At 40.5% G+C, this 27,087-nt stretch overlaps 1 protein-coding gene and 1 long non-coding RNA gene across 2 annotated transcripts in view; both read right to left on the minus strand.

Annotated features, from left to right (window-relative positions):
- On the minus strand, window positions 1–2,472 carry LOC127535920 (uncharacterized). Its single transcript, XM_051954919.1, has 2 exons — window positions 242–2,472; window positions 1–157 (listed from the first exon to the last, which is right to left on the minus strand). Exons 1-2 carry the CDS (start codon window positions 2,182–2,184, stop codon window positions 103–105), a joined length of 1,998 nt encoding a protein of 665 aa, XP_051810879.1. The 5' UTR covers window positions 2,185–2,472; the 3' UTR covers window positions 1–102.
- Window positions 2,473–2,569: 97 nt separating this feature from the next.
- Window positions 2,570–27,087, minus strand: part of LOC127535921 (uncharacterized) — a 36,687-nt gene continuing 12,169 nt past the window's right edge. The window contains exons 2-3 of the long non-coding RNA XR_007944852.1: window positions 4,761–4,863; window positions 2,570–4,066 (exon numbers count right to left, since the gene is read on the minus strand). This is a non-coding gene — a long non-coding RNA (uncharacterized LOC127535921). The remainder of the gene's footprint in view (window positions 4,067–4,760; window positions 4,864–27,087) is intronic.

Here is a 27,087-nt window from a genome sequence, read left to right on the forward strand (position 1 = left end):
TTAAAAACAGAACAAAAAAAGGTAATTTTAATTCATTTAAACTCTTAGCATAGGCCTAATTAATTCATAAACTAAAATCTCTTGGCAACGGTTTTTATTAGATTATGACGTTTCTCCCATATCTCTGCTGCCACGGGTGTTGTCTTCATTTGTTTGCCTATGAGACAAAAAAACGGGAATCAGTGACTGTTATTATAACAAGGTAAAGGGTAAAACGCATCTTTCATAGTCTGGCTTCTACCTCGAAGGAGGCTTTTGTGACGACTCGGTGCTGTTGCTGTATTTCGCGGATGATTTCACAGCAAAGAGGGCCTTCTTGTTCTCCAGGATGAATTTGTAGAACTCTGCACAGGTCATAGCCAGATTCATTTTAATTTTTATCTCTGCACGGACAAGCTCCATTGAACACCTGTTTCGCACGTCAGTCCAAGCGCCTTTCATGATGGAGAAGACCCGCTCTGAGTAAGCATTGCTCACAGGAACGCTGAGGACGAAGGACAATAATTTTGTAAACTGCGGAAACGTGGACGGGGTCTTCAGTACTTGGGCCCAAAGATCGCCAACTGAGTTGCTGCTCGTGTCCAGATGGGCCAATACATTCTTCAGAGCGCAGTTTTCGTTATAGAGCTCATCCAAGTCCAGATGCTCTTCCATGTTAAGAGCGCACACTGCGTCTTTAAGTTTACTGTATCTGATCTCTCTTTGTTCCTTGATATTTAAACACTGTACATTGTAGAGATATCCAGTTTGTGAAAAGTCGAACCACTTCTCCAAGTAATCCACAGCAACTTGTAAGAAAGAGCTAAACTCTTGGCGTAGCCGGTCAACTTTATTGCTGGGAGAGGAAGCCATAATATCATCCACTTTTGTGCCAAAGAAAGCGTCGTTTTTGCGCTGCTGCAGTTTGACTCGGAGGTCGTTCATCACTCCATATACCTCAACTGAAGTGAGACTGTTGCTTTCAAGACTGAGGACAGCTGTGGAGAATATTTTGAGAACATTCTGAAGGAAGAAGAACGTGATTTCAAGCTCATTTGGATCATCTTGTTCGCCATGCTCGTGCCCCTTGAGCGCATCCCAAATGGCACGGGGGCATTCCTCCTGGCCCAGCGACAAAAAATAACTTTTCACAGCAGGCCAGATGCTCACCAGTCGATTTATTGCAGGGAGCAAGCTCAACCAGCGTGTGGGGACGTGGCGTAACAAGGTAAGATACTCCATATCAACAAATTCAAACATTTCTTTTAAACTGGCAACTCTTTTTGCGGAGCAGCTGAAATGGTTGAATGATTTAAGAACTATGTTTTCAACATCGACTTGTAGCACATTGCAGGCCCTTTTAACTGCATTGTGGATGATGTGAGCTGGGCAGTTTGCTGGGATGATCTTGCTGTTTTTCTGCTTTAGATTTTGGTAAACTGAGTGTCGCTTGCCATAATTTACTGGCGCATTATCAGCGGAGAAAGCTGATACGTTGTGGATGAGGAGGTTGTTTTCCTTTAACTTTTTTAACAACATGTCAGTGATTGCATCCGCACTTTCCTCTGCCTGTTCATAGAAATCCAGCACTCTGTTCTGAATGCCTTGCTCTGGGGTCCAAAATCTCACTGAGAGAGGAAATGTTTTCACATTGCCTTTATTTGAAGCATCAGTAGCGATAGAAAAAAAGAGCTGCTCTGTGCCAAGGCTATGGGTGAAGTCAGATGCAAGAGGAGCCAGTACATTGGTGACAAGGGCCTCTGCTTTGGTGCGACCACAGCTTATGAGTTTGGCAATGGCTGAATCTTGGTACAGTTTTGGTGTCAGTTTCATTGCGCAGTCAAGGGACCGGTATGACTGCTGATGAGAAACGCAGTGAAATACAGAAGTTAACTCTGCAGCAGCAACCTTACTGTACACTGAGTCATCCTGTGGCTTGAAGAATGATGATAGCAAAGTGTTGGTCTGTACAGCGTTAGTGTTATTTACATGCTGCTTGCCGCTAGCGTGAGACTTGAGGTCTGACTCTCCCCCGTGAGAAATACTAAAGTCTTTTCGGCACACTTTACAGAACGCCTTATTTACATCCCCAAATGCAGCCGTTACCCATGTATATTTCCTCGTCCATTCCTCTCGGTATTTGCACAGACGTTTTTTCTTTGCTGGGGGTTCATCAGATTTTTCCGGAGCATTGTTCACCTCCATTTTAACAATGAATGTGTGTTAGCATAGCATACATTTCGCGCCTATAAAAAATATAATACAAACGTCATAATTCATGCGCGAGTGACCACTGCGCAGGCTGCAGAAGGCCTGAGACATGAAGGCCTGAGACGAGACGGCCAGGCAGCGGCCCGGCAGTCATGTTTTTGGACCGTGATAACAGGTGTATGGCTAATTTCGGGACAATTAGAGCAAAATTCGGGATCCGGGACAAGCGGCTGAATTTAGGGACTGTCCCGGATTTTCAGGGACGTCTGGTCACCCTATAACAGGTGTATGGCTAATTTCGGGACAATTAGAGCAAAATTCGGGATCCGGGACAAGCGGCTGAATTTAGGGACTGTCCCGGATTTTCAGGGACGTCTGGTCACCCTATGTCACCCATGCAAACACATGGGTTTTAAATTTGGTTAAAACATTCAGCATGGAAGCAGAACTGCCTTGGCTTTCTCGTCTGTAACTGTGTCGTTGTGCCTTTGAGCTACTTCTGTCATCCGGACCTGTGGCATGTGTGCGCTCTAGTTTTCACTGCTGCATGTAATTTTTAACATTCATTCCCACGAGTACAGCTCCTCACTGGAAGGAAAAAGCCTGAACTCAACTTCTGTCACTGACAGGAGATGAATGAGCATTGCTCTGTGTATGTGTTAGTAACTGAGTCTGCATATAAAATACCATTCATTGTAGACTGTGTGCATTCTGGGACAGATCTGTCACTGCGTCGTCAATTTATGCCATTATAAAAGGTGTGGATGCATAAAGAAATTATTAACTTCAGATTAGTGTCTTAAATGGATTACTGTATGATTTTTTGGCTTGGTAGTAGCAATTAATCTCTATAACATCCACATTTGTATAACATTCCATCACTTTAATTTATAGTTATCTAGAGCGCAGTAAAGAAATCCAAGTATGTGTTGAACTTATAGCTGGAGTTCCCTAGAGACGAAATGATTCACCACAGTAGTTCACACCTCATATTTGTTACATAACACCTTTTATCATGGGCCTCACAAATTAACGCGCTCTCACGCAGTCTGAACCTGAATCCCAGGTGTATGCAAGCATGTAAACACATACTGCACCCTCTGACTCTGTGTTTCACATGATACTGCAGAGCTATTACACCGTTGTTTCACTGCCAAACATAATACCTGCTAAGTGTTTACACACACACTGAAAATGACATCACTTGATACGGTGCCATCTTGAGTTATAGTAAATGTAACAGCTAAAACAAAACATTATGCTGTTATATAATAATGACACATCTTTCAGCTTTAGGGTAATGGTAACGCTGATAGTACAATAGCTAATGGAGCCCAGTGTTCATGTAAGATGAAAGCGGCAATATGCATCTGAGTGTTTAGAAAAAGGAAGAAATTTAAAAGATCTTGCTTGTGCAAATGCTGCAAAATGATTTTCAACGCGCCAAATGCATTAAAAATGAATGAAAGTATTGTGCTGATGCAACCAGCATAATTTGTCGGTCATAAATATGTGCACGTCTACAGCCTCTTTGATCTGTAAATCATTTGCCGCAAAGTGGTGTCGGTGCGCTTTGAGGCAGCGAGGTGTCGATTTGCAGAGGAGACACATCAGCAAACAGCATTCCCAGCTGCTCGGGTTCGGGTGACTGACAGTCGGACAGAACGATAGTCAGACAGATAACTGGCCGCTAGCGGAGAGCAGTGAAGACGCTCATAGCTCGGATGATGAGTTTGACAGGTTTGTAGGAGGCAGACATTCATCAACACCTAAGAAGCACATATTGTACATACCTCACATATTAAAATTCCCAGCTCTGCATTGTAAAATTAAGTCCTGCCGCTAGGTTTAAGACCCTTTAGATGAACTTGAAGACCTGAGGAGTGAAAAAAAAACCAACTATTCACAATGAGCTATTACTGGAAGCTGGAGTGCAGTGTTTTTATTTTTAAAGATAAAATGTTCTGTGCAGAAAGAATAGCACGTGAAGAATGTGTGCCTTGTAGGAATTAGGCACAAAATTAGAAAAGATATGCTGCTTTCAGCAGCAATTGAAATGTGTTATGTCTGAAGGTCTGAAGGCATCAGTTTATTTGTTTTATAGCCTATTTAGGCAGTGTTCCTGTCATTGCCGATCCTCCCAGACAATATCTGAAAATCTTCTGAACATTGTGATTCTTGCTATCAGTGTGGGCACAGTTACAAATGATAAAGTTAAAAGTATAAACATAGCTTGGCTTGGATTCAAGTCATTTATCTGCAGGACAACCCTGCCGTATTGCCCTGCAGATGAATGGCAGCATAATTACTATGACATGGAAAACAAAGAACGCTTATACTCATGCATTGAAAATGAAAAACATCAACTACGAGTGCTTTTCCGCACAAAGATTTCACTCAAACTTGAATGCACCATCACATATGCAAACCAACATAAACACAGCTAAGCAAACAGTCAAATTCACACAAACAAATGTACACTTGGTGCACTCATGGTGTCTTATACTGTGGTTATTTATGACAGAAGGCTACTAGCATGCAGCTCATTTTTTGTGCTATCTTGTACTGACCTTCAAACCTGGCCACTGGTTTTGATTGTCAGAAAGGAACTTGTTCAACTCAGTGCACACTGCCCTTGACTTCGATGATTAGAGGGGAGCAAAAGTGTTCAGTCTGCAAAAAACAAGCAAAAAAAATGTCTGTCTGTTCAGATGCAGATGGCCTTTACACACTGACACATGCTGACACTTTCAAGCTTTATGCAAGAGTTACATTATCTGGAAGATATTCCCGCACAAGATGGTTTTATCATGACAAGGAAGATGAGTTGATGATTTTGCCCCACAGTGATGTGTGTCGTGGTCTTTCAGTGTCAAACCATCATTCTGAACGTTCACTTTCAAGTGCTTTATGATGACGTCTTAAGCAGCTGTCACGCTTAATGAATGCAAGCTAGAAGTCGCACAAACCATTTGCAGTGACAGGCACTTAAAAGCTGCAACCTGTTGCCACTGGGCTTTCAAGCGGTGCTCAGAGATTTGGACTGAAATAATGGGTTTTGCGATTCAGCTAATCCTTGTCTTCCAGCTCCCGCATCAAAGGACATTTTCGCGCGGTTGTCGACTCATTTTTAGAAATCTTTTTCTGAAATTGTTATGAGCCTGTTGTGACATTTATCTCATGATATTTTTGTTCCTTTCACTCAACAAACTGTTTAAAGCAAGCAAACACATGCTTAGATATGTGGGCTCCAGCATGCACAGACTGCTTTTATTGATTTGAATAAAAAGTCATGTTGCATTTAAAGTCGAGTCAAGGTTTATTGTCCCAAAAGGTATGAAAACTACTTATTCAAATTTTATTTGTGATGATGCTAATAATTTTTTCATTGCACATGATGCAGGTGCAAGAGAATTTTTGACAACTTCAGATACATTTGATGCGACTTTTAGTTTAACCTTTGAAGTTCAGACTTCAGGCTACTAGTTTGAAACATAATTGTTAATCTAAAAATCTTAAAAGAACACAAAATATGCAAGCAAAAAACTTGTTTGTTTGATCTAGAGAGTTAAGTCAGGAATTGTTAGCATTTGTTGCTTGAACAGTTCCCAAAATTGTGACCAAGTATCATTTAAGCTGCAACCAACCTTAATTCTTGCCATGTCAGCTGTTGTATAAGTCTTCATGTGCAGGTTAAACAGCAGCAGGCCAGACCTTGCTCTCTATATTTAGGTTTCATGTTCCCAGGCAAAAGATGCATGGAGTGCAAAGCAAACACTACTCAGAATGTACACATGCAGTCGTGCACGTGCACCGGCTCGTGAGCCAACAAGTTCTGTATGTATATTGACAATATCGGGGGGGAAAAAAGCACACACACTCCTGACCCTTTGTTCAGCTCGATTGCTAACCAGTTCACAAACAGCTCACTTCCCACCTTATCCTTCTGCTCTCTTTGGTAACACACTATGACATATAAATGACAAACTGTGGCGCCTCCAATGAAACACACCAACTGAGAAATCGATATATAAAATTTGATATTCTGTATGCTGCCTGAGAGTGTGAACACTCCAGCACCTCCTGCTTGTATGGAACATGCTGGCTATAGATGACTCTTTGTGTGAGGTAGAAGTCCGACCGCATGTTTGCTCTTCTGCATAATCTCCAAACCAGAACTCATATTTAACTTCTTTATGTTTGCCAAAGTGCCACCTCAGCATGTTTTGCAGCGGTTACAGTGATTACAAAAGCAATGCATGTAAACAACTGTCCAGACCTCATTTCCGGTGAGATCTACAAAAGGCTCATCACCTTGAATAGTTGATTTTTTTTTGCAGCAAATCTGCAGCCTGCTATGTCCATTACAATATTGCAAATAAAAGCTGTTACTGTGCAGATAAAAATACTTTAGACAAAATAATTTTAAATACATAGCTTCTATGACTTATAATTTAGGACACACAACTTGTGATCAGAAAAGATATCCAGACTACCACAAGTCAGACTGAGTAAATTGACCAGATGACTGCAAACGTCTCAAGAACTGAAAATCAATAAGATGATGCAATTTCTAAGAAAAGAGCTTCCCAGGTACAGATAGCCTGTACAGGGAGTGATTCCATGCAGGTCGCTGCCCTCACTGTTTACCATGTGAAACTTGGCATCAAGTAAATGCCCTGATCACTGGTCTTGTGTTTATTTTAGGTGGCAACTACCCTTTGGACTGAAGGGCCAAGGAAAGTGACAGGGCTTTTGATTGATTCTTTGTCTCTCTGACATGGATTAATACTGATGTGTTGACCATGAAAAGGACAGACAGGCAGGAAGGAGATGCATCTGTTCCATCTGTTCCTCCCTCTCTTGTTCATCAGCAAAGAAACTGCTGTAGTATTTATGCATCAAACAGGGATTAAATAAATTCGAAAGCAATCTTCGAACACAGTTGTTTGTTAATGAAACATCTGCAGCTTTGGTAACTTAGTCGAGAGAGAAGCAACCATGACGTGACTCAGTCTGTCGAAGTGTACACATCTGTGCAACATATGTCAGCACCTTGCATGAGTCTAAACATATAGAATTTAAACCCTATTATTTTCTCATTAAAACAAAGTTATGGCTTTCCCCCCTGATTGGCAGCACTCGACTTGCTTGTGTGTTCTTTTCTTCCTGTTTTGAAAAAGTGCACTGAATACTGCCTCACCCTGCAAAACAGACTTAGAACAAGAAGTGAAAATCTTCTGCTAGATTTCAGGACTTTGTCAAAACTTTCAAACTCCTCCAGGGTTTCATTGCACTTTCTCCCAGAGATATCATACTTGCATGATAAAATAACATTTGACAAAGGTGTTAGTCTTGTCTTTTGCCCTCGCAGGCAAAATGCCACTTGAAATATCCAGTGCAGACCTTTTCATCTCTGGTGGTCCATGTTGTTTATAAGCTGTAACCAGACTGAGATTAAGTTTTTTTATGGTTACATAGTTGAGGACTTTTCTGAGGCTCTGGGCTTCGTATTGCACTCTATATTTGGTCTTGGATGAAGAGGTCAACTAGAAAAAGAACATCTTTCTCATGCATCTCATAGCAGGAATAAGTGGAATTCAGATTCTTATGTAAGACAACTTTTTTTTTCATTTTTGACTTGTCACACTTTTGAAGTGAGCTCCCATCTTTAATTACACTGTTGAAACCAGATCCCGGAGGAGGTTAGATTTGTTGATTTAGCTTTGAGCGTCTCCTCCTCTTTTTCTTTATTCAGTAAATGTTCTTTTGCTTAAGATCTCCTCCTTCTCGTGTGTCCAACTGCCAAAAAAAGAAGAGAAAAACACGCCTTTAGAGGGGAGATTATGAGGAAAGATTTCTTTCAGCGCTATGGATGTTCTAAAATGAAGTACAGTCATTCAAAACAGCCCTTCTCTCAGTCAGTTGAACTCCAGACAGAAAGTGTTTCGGGGGAGGAAGGGTATTCAAATCGCTAAGTCTCATGAAGCCAATCAGAAGTAAGCCCGTGGTGCGGCCAAGCCTCTGTTGCATAACTCTGAGGCAGACGGAGCCCTGAGCAGAGGCTGTCTCGCTCTGCAGACTCAACAAGCTTCACACGCAACACTCCCCAACCAAAGGTGTACGTGTGTGTGTGCTTAAGCGTGTGTGTGTGTACTTAAGTTTTGCTTACTTTGCTCTATTTGCTTTGATTTCCTGAGGGAACCGTGCCATGGTGCACACATAATTGTTTTGTAAGGCCATTATCTAGGTCACTAAATATGTTTGTATTTACAGATGTTGTGTCTTCATATGAGACATTTTGACTATTGAGTTTCGTCAAAACGCTCAGTGCTCCACTTTAAACTACATGTAAATAAATATTAAGGAAAAACATTCTGCCTGTCTAGATGTTGAGAGGCAAAAAGCAAAGGAATGCATTTTTATAGACTGTCAGGGTGTTGTCGTGTTATCAATCATAAACGGTACAATTTCTGTCCTGGCATTAAAGCAATTTAGACCTTTGATTCTTTCTACAGTTGACAATAAACTGAGTGCTACATACAATGGAAAAATGCAAACTGAGCTGTGCAATGCCTGTTCTTACTAAACAAAGTTTTGTATTCCCACAGTAAACCGTGCAGGGCATCTTTGTAAACAATTCTTCCAGCTAAAGCCATATGATACAGATCAGTGCAGTAACAAATGTAGCTGAGTTAATCAATGCCACATACGCAGAATGTACTGTACTTTTCTGCTAGTGAGAATAGAGAGCCTTTGTAATACATTATTTATACTAAAGCACTTGAATGTAATGTGCAGACATGCTTAGGCAGGACTTATGTAGCTCCCTGCGACTAAACAGATAAGGACAGAGAATGAATAACTACATGGGACAGAAAGCTGCATTTTTTTAGTACGGTAACCATGAACTATAAAAGAGAGCTAAAGAGCCAACAGTATGTTGCAATATTATGTATAGTATAGCATAGTATAGTATAGTATAGCATAGCATAGTATAGCATAGCATAGATATGACAATAACATTGAATTAATCAGAAATCCAGTCTCGACATTTTTAATGTGGTAAATGACCATTCTAGCTGGAAATGGCTGATTTTCAATGGAACATCTACATAGGGGTACAGAGGCCCATTCCCAGCAACCATCACTCCTGTGTTCTAATGCTACACTATGTTAGCTGATGGTGTTGAAAGGCTCACTGATGATTAGAAAACCCTTGTGGAATTATGTTAGCACATGAACACATGAATAAAAGTGGGAATTTTCATGGAAAACATGAAATTGCCTGGCTGACACTTTTGGACGATAGTGTATACATATATATATATAAATTTTGCACACATCATACAATCTATCAAATTGCTTTGCTTTAGCCTCAGTGATTTTAATCTGAGATTTTTAGTGGTGCTGTCAGCGTGTGGGATGTTTTCTTTAACATTTACCAGAGGTGTGTGTGAAAGTGAAAATACTGGACGACTGCCAGACCACAGTCTGAACTTTACCAAACTCCAGGTTGTATCTGGTCTCTAAGAGTCTCAGCTGAGTGCTTTACAGAAAAAAAATGGAACCAAGGAAAGTCTGGCTCATATTGTTTGGTGGGCATGAAAAAGACAGGAAGTGGTCTGCTGTGCAGCAAAAACAACATATGGAAAAATACAATGGCCAGTCCCCATGGAACAGGGTTTGTACGATTGAGTTAAACAAGGTCAAGGAAATGTTAAGGACTTCAGTTCTTTGTCTCAGTGGCCCACACTGGTCTGGGACAAAGTTTTTGCATGGACTGTTCCTATTAAGGTAGCACAAACAGGAGTCACCATATGTGTTTTTACACATATGGTTACATAAACCAAAAGAGTTAACAGCTGCTCCTTAAATCAGTACTCTTGTTACAGTGTGAGGATGCTGTAGGGGTTGTGGTTTAAATAAAAGATCCATTTTAATCAGGATGTTTTCCAGCCCATTTTAAACCCACGACTAAGACCTCAGTAATAATTAATTTTCAGTTGTTTGATATTTCTGTTATTTCCTGCTGTCCGAGCTATCCATTAACAATAGGTCACAAAGCTGAAAATAAAAAAATCTGAAAACCTTCTGACTTTCTTCCTGCTGCTGCTTCAGCTGCAGCGTGGGACTCACAAAGCAGTATTCAGGTCTGACTTTGCGTTTTCAAGGAGTTTCCTGAGGGAAAGCTATTTTGGCTTGCTGACAAGACAAACATGCTCTCCCTCTCTTCTGTGGCCACAGAGACTTTTGGGCCTGTAACTTGGATAGGAAGGATCACCAGCCTACTTCACAATCATTTCCTCTCAGCTGTTAAAGCACAGGTCGGCCACTGAAGAGTAGGTCAACTCCCTTATAATGTGGAGCTAGAGCCCTGTAGGCTTAGGGCCCAGCTGTTTCCTGTATCTGATGAAGATGGACCCTCTGTCTCTATCCATCCTCCCTAAGAAGATATGTGGAGTTACAAGCAAATCGTATGCTGGATGTTTTTATTGCCATGAAAAAGCAATTTCTATTTTAGAGGGAAAAAAATGCTCCTGGATTAATCTAATGTGTGACTTCACAAAAATAAAGACTGACTGATTTTAAGACTAGAATGTTAGCTACTCTGTCCCCAGGCTAAGGCACCAATTAAGTTTCCATATAGTTTTATTTTTTTGAGCTCCAATGTCATTTTTCCACCGAAAATGTGTCAACCTAACACAGAAAGCACTGCACCCAGCTTTTCTTTCCAGAGTGCTTGGCCTTTTTTTTTTTTTTTACAGCTACTCTGAATGTGGCAAATTGAAAATTTCCAAATGTTTCAGAAAGCTGCTGATGTCATCACTGCAGCTCATTTTCAGGTAGGCAGTCATATGGGTGGGACTCTACATCAGAAATAAAGGACATATTTGTTCTGGCTCTGTATGTCTCTTATCTCAAGCAGAAATGATAAAAACTCGAGGTGATGCTCGTTTATCACGTATCAACGATTAGACGGGTGACATGTTGTCAAGATATTGTTGTCATAGAAACAAAACTCATTCGTAGTGTGAATGTGTGTCCCAGTGCCCTGCCGGGGTTTCACAGAGAGAAACATAACATGAACACACCTATACTGAGAACTAAAACCTACATCGTGTTTCCATGTAACACTGGGTGACACGCAAATTTGTGACATCAAAGTGCAACGAGGGAAAAAAGTTTTTCTGCTAGTTGCCGAGTGACCACGCAATCACATGAAATGCATATAACTTATCTAATAATAATGATATGAAAACATTCTGAGTCACACCATCTTGGCAACATTGATTGACAGGGTATAATGGCAGTTACTGGTTTGAGGACTCTGTACCTAATGGTTCCATGTTTGGAGGCTTTGTTTGTTTCCCTTTCTAGTACTGTAAAACTGATAAGATGATTAAGTCATTATAGAACCACACACGATTGTGCTACTACTCAGGTAGTGCTTTCCCTTTGTCCTACTCCCTGACACATTAAGATGGATGTCTCGTTCTCCTTTAGCTGCAGTGATATGACCCAACATCAGTCGTACTGCGAACTTGATACATGTGTGCTCTTTATATGTGTTCATTCTGGAAAAAAGGACTCCAAAGAGCAATTCTTGACAAACTCTCACCTCTCGACTTAAAGTTATGGCATGTGACACTCTGTGGCGTTGGATCAACTGACCTACATTCATTCACATGTTACATGTTAACCTCACACTAATCTCTGGCTCAGTCGGTTTGTTTTTTAGGTCATGTGGCTCACAGACAACTGGACATTCCGGCTGGCCATCATTAGGTTAAATGTGTTTGAAGTGTGCCAGTGTGAACTGGGTGAGTGTATGTCTTCTCTGAAGTGCAAAAATAATAGACAGATTAGGGGCGTGATTTCATAACTTGCTCTCTGATGTCTTCCTCAGGCGTCCATACATTAGTCCTTCTTAACCCTATTGCTCTAGTCAAGTTTTATCAGTAGTTCGACTGAGATGTTTCTTACCCTCTACTGACCCCCCAGACTCTAATATTAATCCATTCAGAGAAGAGGTTAGCTTTTCCTCTTATCCCACCACAATTTATGGGTTAAAACTGTAACATGCCTGGACAATATTTTCATCCTTGACTCATAGCAACAACTAAATGAAAGATGAACAAATCCTATCTATGTATCATCAAACTTACTGGATATTCCACGGTTCACACCCTTTTATGTCTACTCTGCACTATAGCGACCCATTTTCTGTTAACAAACCGACCACGGTGGCATTTTGGTTTTTATTTCCCAATTCCAATGTCTATTCTTTAATGACAAAACGTTTAAAAAAGAACTGTTACTGAAGTATATCTGTCATCTAGCTTTTTAAAAAGAGCTCTTATCCTATCTACAAATGTATTGCAACAACAACTGTGTAGCATTCAAACTGGCAGAACATTATTATCCAAGTTAAGTCAATTGCTGTATATATAAATATACTATGATATACATTAAGATTTGTTTGGCAAAATTTAAACTTTATATATGTAACAGAAGCCAAGAAATTCTTTCTCTCCTGCTCTCGGTGCGCAGAAACGTCACTTCTGACACACCCCAGTCAGTCAGCTGCACCATCTTAATATAATAATAAAAAAAGACTGGTTACAATAGGGGAAGAATCACCTACAAACAGAGGATGAATATTGCATGTCGCTGCTACAAATTATAGCATATGTTGACTTTTAGAGATCCAGATCAGGCTTGTAGGCAATAATTACTCTGTTAATTTCATAAGTAAAGAAAACATTCTAACCACATCAGAATGCTCTCTGTCTCTGGGGATCAGTAATTACATCCTGGTCGTGCTCCACTGACACTCGCTGTGAAGTGTCTAATCATTCTGTTACAGCACCATGTTCTGTTGGGATAAACTAAAAATTGTTGCAGACCAAACATGGCCCTGTAAAGGTCCTTACAGTCAATGCTTCAGTGTCAGACAGACTCCAGAGGAACACCCAGAGAGGTTAAGAGAGGTAAGGGGCTGTTTTGGCGACACGAATGGGACTTGCATATCATCAGGCAGGCGGTTTTAATGTCGTAGCTCAATCTGTGTGTACGTCCACTTTCAATATTTTTTGCTTAATCTGATCCAAAACTTGAAAGCGGATCAGAGCAAAGTTTACCTCTTTTAATCTCCCGTGTAAGGCGCTCAGATGTGCTTATGACCGTAAATAAGTTCCTTTGTAAATAACTGTGACACTTTCCCATGGTGCTTAAAGGCCGATTCTGTGAAGCACATTGTATTCTTTGCAGTGCAGACCACTCCAAATACAGCACAAATGTGTTCTCAGATTAACAATGCTTGATTACGTGGCGCTGCAAACATTTGTGCTCTATTAGTTTTAACTGAAGAAGGATGAAAAGCAACTTCAATTTCAAAAAGCGTGTTGCGAAAAGCCTCTGTGATTAATTGACTCTGGTTATATGTGCAACAAACGCCACTATGAAAGAGAGAAACATTATGGTTTAATTTGGCATAAAATGCATGGGGAGTTTTACACCTCCATTTAAATTATTTTACTGGTTGTGGAGAGTAAAACGACAGATGCTCGAAGACGACAACATGCCTTTTGGTATCAACTCAAATCGCTTCGAAGTTTCTAAGTCCTCAACACACTGACATGCATCTCATTTATATACCTATAAAGCTAGTCAATGAAAACAACTGCTGAGCTGGCAGAAAGCTTCTTTTTAATGGGTCTCGGATTCAGTGTGTGCACAGTGGATGGTCTGTGTTCAACGCAGGTCTGAGCACAACTGAAGGCATAATTTCTCATCCGCTTTACGACTATTTTACTATCCGCCGTATAACTAATTGTCACATCTGAATTAATATGCAGGACCAAACACATTCAGAATTTCTTTGGGAAAAACAGTCTTCATAAAAACTATTTGTCTCTCTAACCTTCATCGTGGATGCTGAGAGATAATCCAGAAAAAAGGTGTTTATAGCGCTTACAGACAGAGAATGTCACCCTGCATGTTACTGGACTCTGCCCATGTGGGAGTGCTTTCATAATAAAACAGTGGCGTCTCTTGTTCTTACTGGCTTCGACTGCATCATTGGGAGACACTGATAATGACAGTACTGGCTGAGTAGTCTCAGTGAGCAAGCCAGGATGAGTCACTGGCTAACTATGCATGAAATGTAGCTTTGTTTCAACAAAGAAATAAGCAAACAAAAAGCAACAAATCGAACAAGTAAAAGTGTGTGCTTTGGACATAGTATCAACAAATGGGAATTTGTTGGGGCAAAGCAAAGCAAATTGTATTCGGCAGCCTGGATGGCCTCTTGCTGAGATTAAAGCATGTTAGTGCAAAATTAACATCAACTGTATATTAATATTTTATTGTAATATAGTTGCAAAATGATTCATTTGAAGGCATTAGAGGAGATTTAATTTCCTACGACTTTGAACGTAGCATGCGCACATACAACCTCTCCCTCACCCCCCTCTAACTTCCCCCCTCTTAACATTTACGAAGAAACGCCCCCCTCCAGAAACTTGCGTAGCACTCGTGAAGTTGTCTTTTACGGCTGGGTCCCCCTGGATCTTTATCTGCCATTATGTAAAAAAAGATGAGCAAAACAATTCGCCAGCTAACTATGAAGCTACACCAAAGCAACACATACAGAAAACACGTAAGTCCAAGGCGTACGTAATCTACGTAACTAGGCCTGAGCCGGAAGATTTTTGATTGACAGGAAAGGGAGCAAACCAAACGCCTCGGTCCGAGCGCGTTGATTGGCTGATGTTTTTCAGGTCCTGCCATGTCCACAGTTATTTTTTTTATTTTTTATTTTTTTAGAAACCATACATACAAGTCCACTAAAGGTCAATATATTCATTTTATGTGAATCAGACAAACAAACAAAAAACATCCTCCATAATGCCCTTTTATGCTGATCTTCAACTACAGCATTTGTTCAATGTCTAACATATTATTATGGTGGTGATTATTACATAAATTCAACTTTCCTGCAATTTAAAATGTCTTTCTTGTCGCAGCACGAAACCTATCCAGTACAAATGGAGGCTCAATGAAGAGTATAACCTCATTCAGTTATATAATTGTTTCTATTTCTGAGGCTGAAGCTGTAAGGATTAGTCAAATGAACAAGTCTTTTGCACTGGTTTCTATACTAGTGGAGTGCTTGTCAGTGGCTGGTGGTGTTGGGGTTTTAATTTGGTCTGCTGCCTTTGAAGGAACAACTTGCATCATTACAAGCAGTGGATAAGCTTAACCTCCTTGGCACAAAGATGACGAATTCGGTCTGGGTAAGTATGATCACATTGCTATTATAACCAACAACTGCAGAGTGTAACTGAACTGCTTTGCTCAGTGTTTCACCTCTGCAACTACACATTTTAAACGACTGCAGATAAGATACTTCAGGTTGAAGTTCACATTGTGTGTAGTGTTGCAAACTTCAGAGATACTCTTAAACAAATATGACTGAAACCCAAATAAACACAATATAAAATTCAGAGTCTTGCTGTGCTTTCTATTGTTTCCCTGCGGGGGGTTTGAGGAGTCAGAGTGTGGAGAGAACACCAACAAACATACAGAAAGAAAGAAGACACTGCTAATCTTTCATACATTCACAGCACCAGGATGGCGTGTAATGTTTGGTTCATATTTTTCATAATACAATCTTCCTGTGAGTCTTACTATAGGCTGTGCTGTGTGTGTAGTCAACACATGTCTACCGTTCTGATGTAGCATCTGGTCGCAGGGACTTGAAGGAAATCCCATAATTCAGAGCAGAAGAGATCGCCTACACTTCCTCCTGCGCCTTGGGCTGTTGAGCTTGCAGGGATTAATGCTGTTTTTAAGAAGGCAGTGGTCTGTAATTTGGAAAATTCTATAAGTTAATGTTAAACCTCACCAGCGTTTTGCATGTTGGTGGCCCAAAACAAGAGTGACAGCTTGATTGTTTAAAATTGAAGACTGTGAAAGCCCCAAATCATGTACTGTGACAACAGCGCAGTAAATTGCACACTGCACAGTCGTGTTCGCTAACCTGCCAGTCTTCAAGGGACAGAATGGTAATGTAACGCTTCACTATCCAGCTTTAGCTCTCTATATCCCCCTGTTGCACGCCGTTAACTCGCTGTTCTCTCTCTTCTAGTAAACTGGGATTTTTCTTTCTCTCTCCCTGCACCATTCCACTGGTACCATTGGCTCCAGGGCTGCATGTTACCAGCACCATCAACCTTTCTTACTAAGCAGGGTAACATGGTACATGAGCACTTGAGTTTTTTTATTACATTTTTGAAATGAAAAATCTTCAAAAGAGATGACTGCGCAAAAAAGGTAAAGTTACTAATGCACCAATGTTTTTCTTTCTTTTTCTTTTTTTTTAAAAACATATTAGATGAATCCTCTGAACCCTAAAACCCTGGTTTGAAAGGCATGTCATTTTTAAATAAATTGCCAAAGCTACACTATTTATCACAACCATAAACTGGAAAAACAGAACAAATCGGTGATGTGTTGTTCTATTGGGACATGTAACCAAATTTCATCTTAAAATCATCCTATTTCATCAAAATCACTTTATTCTACATGTCTTGTCTTCACCAAAAACAAACCATTTGTTGAAACAAAATTCTGTAAAAAACTAAAAAGTCAGCACCCCTCAGCACAACTGTGAAGTCGTTTAGTGAGTCAGTAACACACAACAGTCACATGACAAAAAAAAAAAAAAAAATCTGAATCAGAGACTGTTTGCACAAAACAGCAGAAAAAAAGCATATAAAAGCATATAAAGACACAAATAAAAATGGGAAATATCTAGTGTATGTAGAGACATATTTTTGTTTAGTATCGGTAACACATGTTGGTCATGTTAATTCTATGTTTTTCCAAAAATCTTCAATTTTGTTTCTCAGGTTGCACAGAAAGCATTTTGGACTTGTCTCTCTTGAGTACTTCTCACCATAGTTGTGGTGCTTTCAGTAAGGTGCAGGACTTCATATTTCAGTAAAACATCCATCCACCATAAAAAAAAAAAAAAACATGTCTGGAGCTAAAAAAAAATCACAAAGAAAGCATTTTGGGCTCAGAAGGAACGTATCCTTCTATAAGCAAACATTGTGCTGCATGTATGTTACACATTGTCAAAGCGTTTTTTCCCATGTAGACTGCAGCTTTGCAGATTCCCCTGGAGTTGCACACAGAGGGAGACTGTCCTCTCGGACTGCTTCGAGGCCCTGCTGGCTATTTAGACAGCTGCTCACAACAGCCTGATGTCAACTCTTCTTCTCAGGGTTATATCAGGTTAAATAAATCCACTGCTTTTACAGTGCTCATTGCAAAACAGGTACATGATCAGGAATACACTTAAAACCAGGTTTTATTCATTAAAGGCCCATTTCAGCAATGAAGTTAATCCATCTGCTTGTTTCTATGAGCCTAAGTGGAATTATTGTTTCTGGCCACCCGCACAGGCCTGCCCGACACACTTTGTACAATAGCCACCAAGCACTGAGTGCGCATCAACTCAATCCAGCTTTTCTATTGAAAGAAGCCGTGCCAGGACTCCTGGTGACACACATGTGTGCTGAGTTGGATTTCCACAGCTGACCAGGGCGTGACCCACTTCCCTCTCATTTTTTATTTCTCTCTCTCAGGCCTGAGAAAAAAATTGTCTGATAGAATCATGTCCAATTATCACTCTTTCATACAACAGTTCACACCTCCATGTACTTCCTTCCCACTCTGTGCTTCAGTACATGACAGAACAAACCACGCCTGGGATCTCAAGGACTTCTATTCTGGGATAGTGTTGGTTTTGCCGTCACAAGCGGCAGAAGAATTTCTTAGTCAGATTTTGTCTGCTGATTACGGGTTTCCCTCTACCACTGTTGCCATGGAGATTAAGGCGAGCTCAGACACAAACAAAATTTGCGACAGTGAGATGTGAGAAACGAAAGGAAATGAGGACTCATCCCTGTTAGAGCTATTAGTCTTAAAATAGCCCACCACAGGAATGAGCTATGTTTTCATGTCACACACTGAAACTAGGTGTGGATGAAGGAAAGAAACTCTTGGATGTGTGTTTGTCCCATGATGGTTCTTTTCCGTGGGTGTGTTTCGTTGACAAGTGGGATCTATTTGGCTTCACCCCTTTTCCTTGTAAATTCAGACAGACGTCCTGAGCTGAGTAAACCGCAGATCAAGTGCTCTCCTGGGATAGTCTACAGATAGATGATGGCTCCTAATTACCAAACAGGAAGAGAAATGAGCTCATTTGTAAACCAAAACCTTGAGCAATGTCAAGTCTTGAGTTAGATGTTGACTCTAATAGAGTCCTGGAACACACTCAGAATACCAGAGATCCTTATACTGTACACACTCTCTGAATGTTATTTCATTTATTCTGATTGTAAACTAATTTGTCAATTTCAAGCATAGAGGCCCAGTTTATAATGTGTGAGCCTGCTAACTAATTCAACAGCATGTTATGTACTCTACCGATCAAAAGTTTGGGGTCATCCAGGCTATTTCATATTTTCCATGAAAAGTCACACTTTTATTCATGTGCTAACATATTGGCACAAAAGTTTTCTAATCATCAGTTAGCCTTTCGACTCCATTAGCTAACACAATGTAGCATTCGAACACAGGAGTGATGGTTGCGGGAAATGTTCCTCTGTACCCCTATGTAGATATTCCATTGAAAATCAGCAGTTTCCAGCTAGAATAGCCATTTGTCTAGACTGTATTTCTGATTCATTTAACGTCATTTTCATTGAAAAAAAAAGGTTTTCTTTCAAAAATAAGGACATTTCTAAGTGACTCCAAATTTTTTAAAATAGCAGTGTAGGTTGCAGATCTCACACTGAAACTTTACCTTTCACATCTGCAACACGAGGTAGACCAAAGTCAAGGTTTAACTGAGCATGTCACATTTTATGTGGCTCACAAATACACAGTGAGTTCTAATATGGCTGCAATGACAAAGGTTTTGAAACAGATGTTATTTAAAATGCTTTTTCTCACATGCATGCACACACAGACAGATCAGCACACCCAAACAGACTTAAATGCAAGAGTATTTGTTCTCACATACACGCACACACACTCAGACACACACACACACACACACACACACACACACACACACACACACACACACACACACACACACACACACACACACACACACACACACACACACACACACACACACACACACACACACACACACACACACACACACAGACACACCTGCCTGAAGCTATTACAGCCTCGATGATGTGATATTTACTGTAATGACTCGCATCAGTATGCTATTTGAAATTTGAAACCATGCATCACTATTCAGTTCACTCACTTATTCAGGCTTTAGCAGTGCAATCTACATACAAAATGTGTTTGTACCCGTGTTTATCACAACAAATTAGCACTGTGATCAGCAAATGATTAATTAATCATGAATGCTGTTTGTACATTTGATCTCATTTATATTCAGTTTTTCCCCATGCAGCAGCAGTAATACGCTGTACTATATTTTCATTGTTTTGAATGGGAAAGAAATTCCCATGCAGAAGTGATTTTCAAAATTAAAAACAAATATGAACTTTATCCTGTAAGAGCAAAGGTTCATGGTGTTAGGAATGGCATAGGTGATATCTCTCTTTTTATCAAATGACCTTCATTTTATCTGGCACCAGCTACGTGTGTTTGGTCCTGAAAGGAATCAGTCCCTGATTACAGACAACTCTATACTGTTTCCGATTTCTTATGAATCATCTTATATAAGCTGTCACATTACCCTACATTTGCAGCATGTGAACAGACAGCCTACATAGGGCTTAAATGAGGCAGGATGGCATTTTCTAAGCACAACAAAATTCACCTGATCCAGTAAGATGAGCGTGAATATGTGCGACGGCTGCTGGGCTTACCATTTAGTTATGCAACAGACGTACTTGTCAAAGTGCATGGCCTTGGGCAGGTCTTTGCCTGTGTGTGGTGCGTCTGACTGCAAACAGATGGGAATGTAAACACACAAGGGTAATGTCTAGCACTGTACACACAACAGGATAACTGTGGTCGGCTTTGAGAAAATATAGGGTTTGCGAGAGAGATTGCAGTTTTAGTCCTTTTAGTCTGGGAGCAGTGGGTAATTTGATAATGACAACCACACAAACAGAGAAGCCGTAAGCTTCATGACCTGCAGTCACTGAGGCAGACGACTTACAACTTCCTCCTTCATCCATTTCATAATAATTTATGCTCACTGGTCAGAACTAATTTGCTCATTTCTTTTGTACTGATTAGGCCTAAGTTGACCTACAATTTCCTTTGATGTTGACAGTACTTGCAAGGAAGCAGGGGGAGAATATAAGCATTAAAATATTTAGTTTTGCGTTATAGATTATGACAAAACCACAGCACACATGCCAGAACACAATCAAGTAGAAAAAAACAGCTGCAAGATGTAAATGGAATATGGCATGCAAATACAAGAATACACAGAGCAGATAAACTGTCCTCTCAAGTAAATTTTGGAGGAAAATCACAGAAAACATTCTCCTCTTTGGTCTGCAAGACAAAATGAAACATTTCTTTCCAATTGTGGCTTATGAGACAAAGTGAGCCCAGAATTGTTTTTGTTTTTTTTCATCATACAACAGGTTATGTAAGCTAGAACGTTGCCCTACATTGTGGCTGACCACAGCCTACAAACACTCCAGCGAGCTTCCTTGCGGTAGAGCAGTGTTAGTAACAGATACCATGGACACACTGTCGTACATCAACAGGCTGTGACTGCACCAGTGTTATAGGTGTGACAACATATGGCCTCCATCTCTACATGATGCGTGGTGACACACCAACAAGTACTTAGCAAACACAATCAGAAAAGAGAAGAAGTGGACGCACCCTGGAAGAGTAAGGCAGCGTGTGTTAGAGTGTTGTGGATGCAACTTTTTCCGTAGCAGTAACACAATGTGACGAGTTGACCTCTGTATTTAAGAGCCTGTTCCCAGTCATGTCTCATTTTGTTTTAAGTGTTCTCAGCACTTGTCTCTGTCCATGCCGGTAGCATGTTGTCAGCGCCATCTGGCACTGTTTACTCTGTTCAGCATTGCCGGCTGACATCTAGTGTGTTATGTTTTGTCAGCCTTTCGCAAGTGTCTATTTCTGTGTATATGTTAAGGCTGCTTTCACAAATTACTTTAAATTATTATAACCCTGAGCTATAGCGTGTTTTTAAAACCCCCTGTGTTGTTTGTTATTACTCAGTAATTTGGTTCTTTGTTTGCAGGAATATTCTTCACTGCATAATAAAATCCCACACTAAGTAAGTCATCGTTCTTCAAAGAAACTTCAAAATTTACAGTTACAAGCACAATGCGGAATTGCAGCAGTTGCTAGGTAACATCAGTTGGATTTCACAGTAGAAACTGTGATGTGATGTGAACACTAATAGAAGGAAGGGCCCATCATTTCACCATCTACACTGTCTTTAGGCAAGGAGGGTGTGAGCCACTCTCAGTATGACTCATTTAGCCTGCGTTGTACTCTCCCTCCATGCCTGGTTACCAACACCAACAACAGCTCCATGCTGCTCCATGGTAACTGTGTCTGCTCAGAGTGGCATAAATTTACAATGCAAATGTGGAAAGGTGTCTTTTTTTTTTTTTTTTTACTGAGAAAGGCTGGAAGTCATACAGTCTCTGAGAAGTCAGCTTTTTTAGTGTGATACATGATGGAGCCTCCTGTTGTCATATCTCTGCTACATCCTGAAACTAAATTCTCAGGGCTCTCGTTCTTCCACTTATCACGTTCCCACAACTCCGCCCTCTTCAACCACCCTGCCCTCTCTTTTTTCCCCACTTGTCCTGTTTGTTTGGCTCTCTCGAGGGTTCTCTTCCCTCTCCTCTTTGCTTTGTGCTTTTTCTAGTACAGTAGTCTCTGGGTCTCTCTGACACGCTACTTCTAGTGCATCATTCGAAATAAATGCAACAGATGTACTCTGCATCGAAACGCACAATCTTGAGCACACAATGTTGATCTAAAGAAAAAAAAATATGAGAATAACATTTTTTTTAAAAAAATTTAACTCGCACTTTCAATTATATTAACTATAGATCCTTCAGTTTGAAGACTTATTAGATGTTTATCAGATGCTAAAACACAAACAGGGATCCATGTATACTATCTAGCATTTCCCTGCTCAGGAAAGACACAATGGTGGCATCATTTTGTCTTTCATCTAGACAATCTGCTAAAATATGTGCTCATATCACAAAGTAATCTAGCAGACATGTAATGATGCCTTAAAATCAAGGTTACCCTCATCAGCTGTTTGAGATGTTGTTCTCATCACAGCTAGGTCGTCCCCATCTGAATGAGGAGGTCACATCCCCTCTGTGGCTTCTTTGTTTATTACAGTAGATTAGGACCTCCTTTCATCCCTTCCGCTTAAAACGTAGAACATCATATTACCTTGAGGGAGCAGATGAAAGATAATTAAGTGAAATCAAGAGATTTCCCAGGAGCTCTTTGTGCACTTCACTCTCTGGGATGCCTGGTGATCCCAGAAGCCTCATTACATGGGAGGCACGTGTGTGAGGTTCAACAGAGACGGGTTTGACTCTGAGGAATTCCCCACAAATGTCCCAAAGGAGATTCTATGCCTTGACGGTTTGGTGTTTAATGCTCTTTATATGTAGCTCTTTGTAGCCTTCTTGTAACTTATATTTGTTTTTCTAAGCACATTTTCTGTTTAAACCATTTGACAAAGTTTGATAAATCTCAGATAAGTGAAAAATATGCATCAGTGAAAACAGTCACGGTCTAATAAGAACCTTTGTGACAGGGATTTTGCTTGTTAAGAGATTCTGTGATAAGTGATGTTGTATAGTCAGCAACTCTTTCGTATTTAATGAACTATGGCGGTTTCTCAAACAAGGTAAACGAAAACTAAAAGACATTTACCAGAAAGAGAAGGTCTACAGGTGATGTTCTGGAACATCTGTCACGCTGTTTTTGTCGCCATTATTAAATGAAAATCCCAGAAGTGTTACTTTGAAAAGCAAAACTGGACAAAAAAATGATGCCATCTAATCTAGAGTAATACTTTTAGAAAAGTTTTTGTTGCCAATCTCACGAGCTACAAAGAAAAACACAGAGGCAGAAAGAGAGAAAAAAGAAAAGTCAGCGTCGGATGACTGTGTGTAGAAAATCACAGGCCCATCCTGCTGAGCGAGGCAACTTTTTGTTTAACAAGCGTCTTCCTGCAGACAGACCAAAGCCTAAACCATAGAAAAGAAGTTGGAAAACAGATGATGATGTCAGCTGTGGGAGCTAGGCAGTATTTTTTATCTGCTTCCTGTTTACCTTCTCCTGCATCTGTCAGTGGGAGCATTGGGAATCACCTACTGCTCGGCTCCATAGGAGAGCCGGGGAACAGCGGCGCATGTCAACAGCAGATATTGTCTCCAGAAGCCTTATCAGGCCTTATAAGGACAGACCCCTGTGGGCTCCCACCTCTGAGGGAAAGTAGAGCGGAGAGACACACAGGGCTGGAGGTAAAGATAGGCGAATGATGAAATGGTTGAAGAATGACAGAAGAAAAAGTAACATTAACATAAGGGGGAAAAAACAAACAACAGTTAGATGGCAGACTGAGGAAACCCCCCTTAATGTGAGTCACCATCAGGAAGAGAGCCAGACCCAGACAGCCTTTCCACTAAAATCCTCCTCAGCCCCCTCCCCTTCTCTCTTAAAACTGTCTGGCCTATAAAAAGCGCAAACTGCTCTTTGTTTCTTGAAGAGAAACAAACAACTGAAGCGACTTTGAATATCAGACGTATCTGTTTGATTCAAGAGGAGTCGCTTCATTTTCTGTGTGAACCTCAGCTGGGGTACTTCCCTCTATTGCACCTGTATTTGTTTTACGTTTTTGTTGTTTGTTTGTTGTTCTTGGCGTCACCGTTGCGTGGTTTCTATGGTGACAGTCAGTAGTGATCAGCAACAATATGAAAAGAGGAAGTGAAACCTTACTTTAGGAACAGAGTGTGACTTTTTGTACTGTAACTACAAGCAAACCAGATAGCAATTGAAAAAAAGGAAGTCTAAGAAATAATGTAATAATTTATTAGCTTTGCACGTCTTTATGATTGGCCCATTGCCATTTTCTTTTTTTTCTTTGAAACTTATTGTGCAGGAAATGACTTACCAAGATAGAGACAAAGTTCCCCCTTCAACCAATTCACTGAAAACTGCTGAGCCCGGCCCTCCTTTCATCATTGGCCATATTGGGTAAAGAAAAAAACCAATCTGTGCAAAATGATTCGCTGCTGAAGATGTCATACCACTCCATCGTCACAGTGGCAGGCTCACACAGCAGTTTCTAAAGTGGGCACATTACGTCGCGTACCGCTTCTATATTTGGCGTTAAAAGTCAACACTGCTGGTTGTCAATGATGCTGTTGATACAGAAATGGCGGTACAAGAGTTTCATTCATCTACTCACACTCCGACTCCACCCTTCACTACCAAAAGTGACTCATTTCAGCACCACAGGAGGTGATGGGGTTCAAGGCCAGAAAGTTAATCTAAACATGCTGAATTAATTGATAAACTGCTTGTTTCAATGCCGCCGCTTTGCCCCTCAGAGGAATTCACCTCAATGTTTGGTTAAATTAGTGCTCCCATAAGCACAAAATGTTCTTTTATGCTTTTGTTTACTTTTAAAATCTAGTTCAATATGTTATGTCACAACGCTCTTTTGGTAAAAATACATTTAGATACGAAAATTGTAACTTTTTAAAGCTTATATTGTGGGAAATATTAAAGTAAAGTTGATTTCTGTCTAGGCATACAAACACAACACATGCATTTGTTTTTCTCATTAGAATGATTCTCATCTACAACACAGCTAATGTTTGTTTTCCTTCAGGGAGGGGAAGAAGCACCCATTATTAGTGTACCAAGAGAGTTGGGGGCCCCATAATTTCTTTTTCCAGTGATGACTTCACCTCAACACTATGGCTCTTTCTTGGCCTCAGCCTCAACTTTTCCCCATTATCTGAGTCAGCCAGTTCCCCAGATCCATGTGCTTCTATTTTAGGGCTCCAATTTCCATCATTTCACCGGTAGGCAGACATATATAATGTGTTTTTTAATATGGAAAAGGAAAATGACTGGACCCTAAGCAAGATACTTTTGGTACTCTGTCTTGACAAAGGCGCAGTCGGGCCAAAGAGGTCAGATGCTGTGGCAATGGGATTAACCATACAAAGATGTTTGAAGCAACCCCAAGGCCAGCAGCTTTGGATTCAAGTCGCCTATACTGTAGCTGCCAGGGTGTTTAAGAGACAAGCCATGACCGAAAATGTGGGTCAAACCCAACACCCTGTAAACCCACGTCTGAAAATGGAATGAAAGGATTCATTAAAGTCCCTATTAGCCCATGCAGTAGAGAAGCACAGACATACAAAAAAAACCTCTGTGACTAGTTTAGGATATGATTATTAGGTATTAGGTAGGTTACATGGTATAGAGAATACATATAATATCAGTCTATGAATTGGTACTTTTATGACCTACATAAAAAAAATTAAAATAAAACTCCTTTTTTTCCTTTTAGTGCTGGCTGGCTTTTCCCCCTTCCTGTTAGTCAGACAGTAAAACATGACACAAATGTTTTATTTTCCAAATGCTCCAATTTCTCCCTTTCAGCATCAATTAACAGGATGACCAGTGTCTCTAACTGAGGAGCCAGTTCAGGGCACCAGAGTTACTGCCTGACACGACAACCTGGCAGGTAAAATGTCCGGCTCTTGACAGATGGTTGCCAGCAGCCAAAACAAGAGCTGGCAAAGTCCCAATCCCATTAACAAAGTCCTGAATGGATGCTTCACTATATAAATAGTGCTGTTTTTTCCAGCACAGGTGGGACATTACACATCAAGTACAAACACGGTAATTTACATCCTTTGCCAGGGCTGGCTTGACTTAGAGGAGGTGCAGGCTCACTCTCAGGATGGGGCACACCCTCAAAGCACTGACTACAGGTATATTTCTGCAGAAAATGGTTCTAAAAACAGCATACATCAATGCCAGGAGCAAACACAGAGGGTGCTAAAGTTGGCTCACAGGAATAATTTTGTATGTAGGAGCTAGAAGCCATATGGTTTATTTTATTTTTCCTCTCTAACAATGTCACTTCAAAGCAACTTTTCTTTCTTTTTCCCAAAGCGGAATTGAACTCATTTTACTAGGAAAAGGTCAGGATAAAGTAAAAAGGAAACAGATTACTGACTGAAGTTAGCTGTTTGCTTCGGATATGTATGCAGATCAAGTGGCAAATGAACAATAATTTATTTAAGCATCACTTTGAATTCCTGTCATGTTTTAATCTAAGCCACATTATAGTAAAGGTCCCAAATGGATTGCTTAGGATCAATGTCACTTACTTTTGTCAAGCAACCAAACAATGTGGATTCAAAGATTTAACCATTAGGGAAATGTACAGTATGTAACTTACACACACTGATGACTCAAAACACGATAACCACCCTCGGCTAATCTGCTGTTGGACCTGCATGGTGCCAACCTGCTGAAGCATGGACTTCTAGACCTTACAGAGCCTTGTGTTATCTGGCACCAAGACCTTAGCAACAGATCTTTTAAGTCCTGCAAATTGCAAGGTGGAGTCACAAATCAAATCGGTGAAAACGCATTCCTGTCGCTTCATAGTTCGTCACCAATCAAACCCACTGTTGGTACCACTACAAGACCTGGACATGGGGCCACGGAGATTTGGTGCTTGTCTGAGCTGCTCAGGCCCATCCGAAAAGACCTAATTATTCACTTAACATTTAACATGTCACCTTCTTATGAGATACA

The sequence above is a fragment of the Acanthochromis polyacanthus genome, chromosome 10 (assembly GCF_021347895.1).
Source record: "Acanthochromis polyacanthus isolate Apoly-LR-REF ecotype Palm Island chromosome 10, KAUST_Apoly_ChrSc, whole genome shotgun sequence".
Classification (NCBI taxonomy): Eukaryota; Metazoa; Chordata; class Actinopteri; family Pomacentridae; genus Acanthochromis; species Acanthochromis polyacanthus.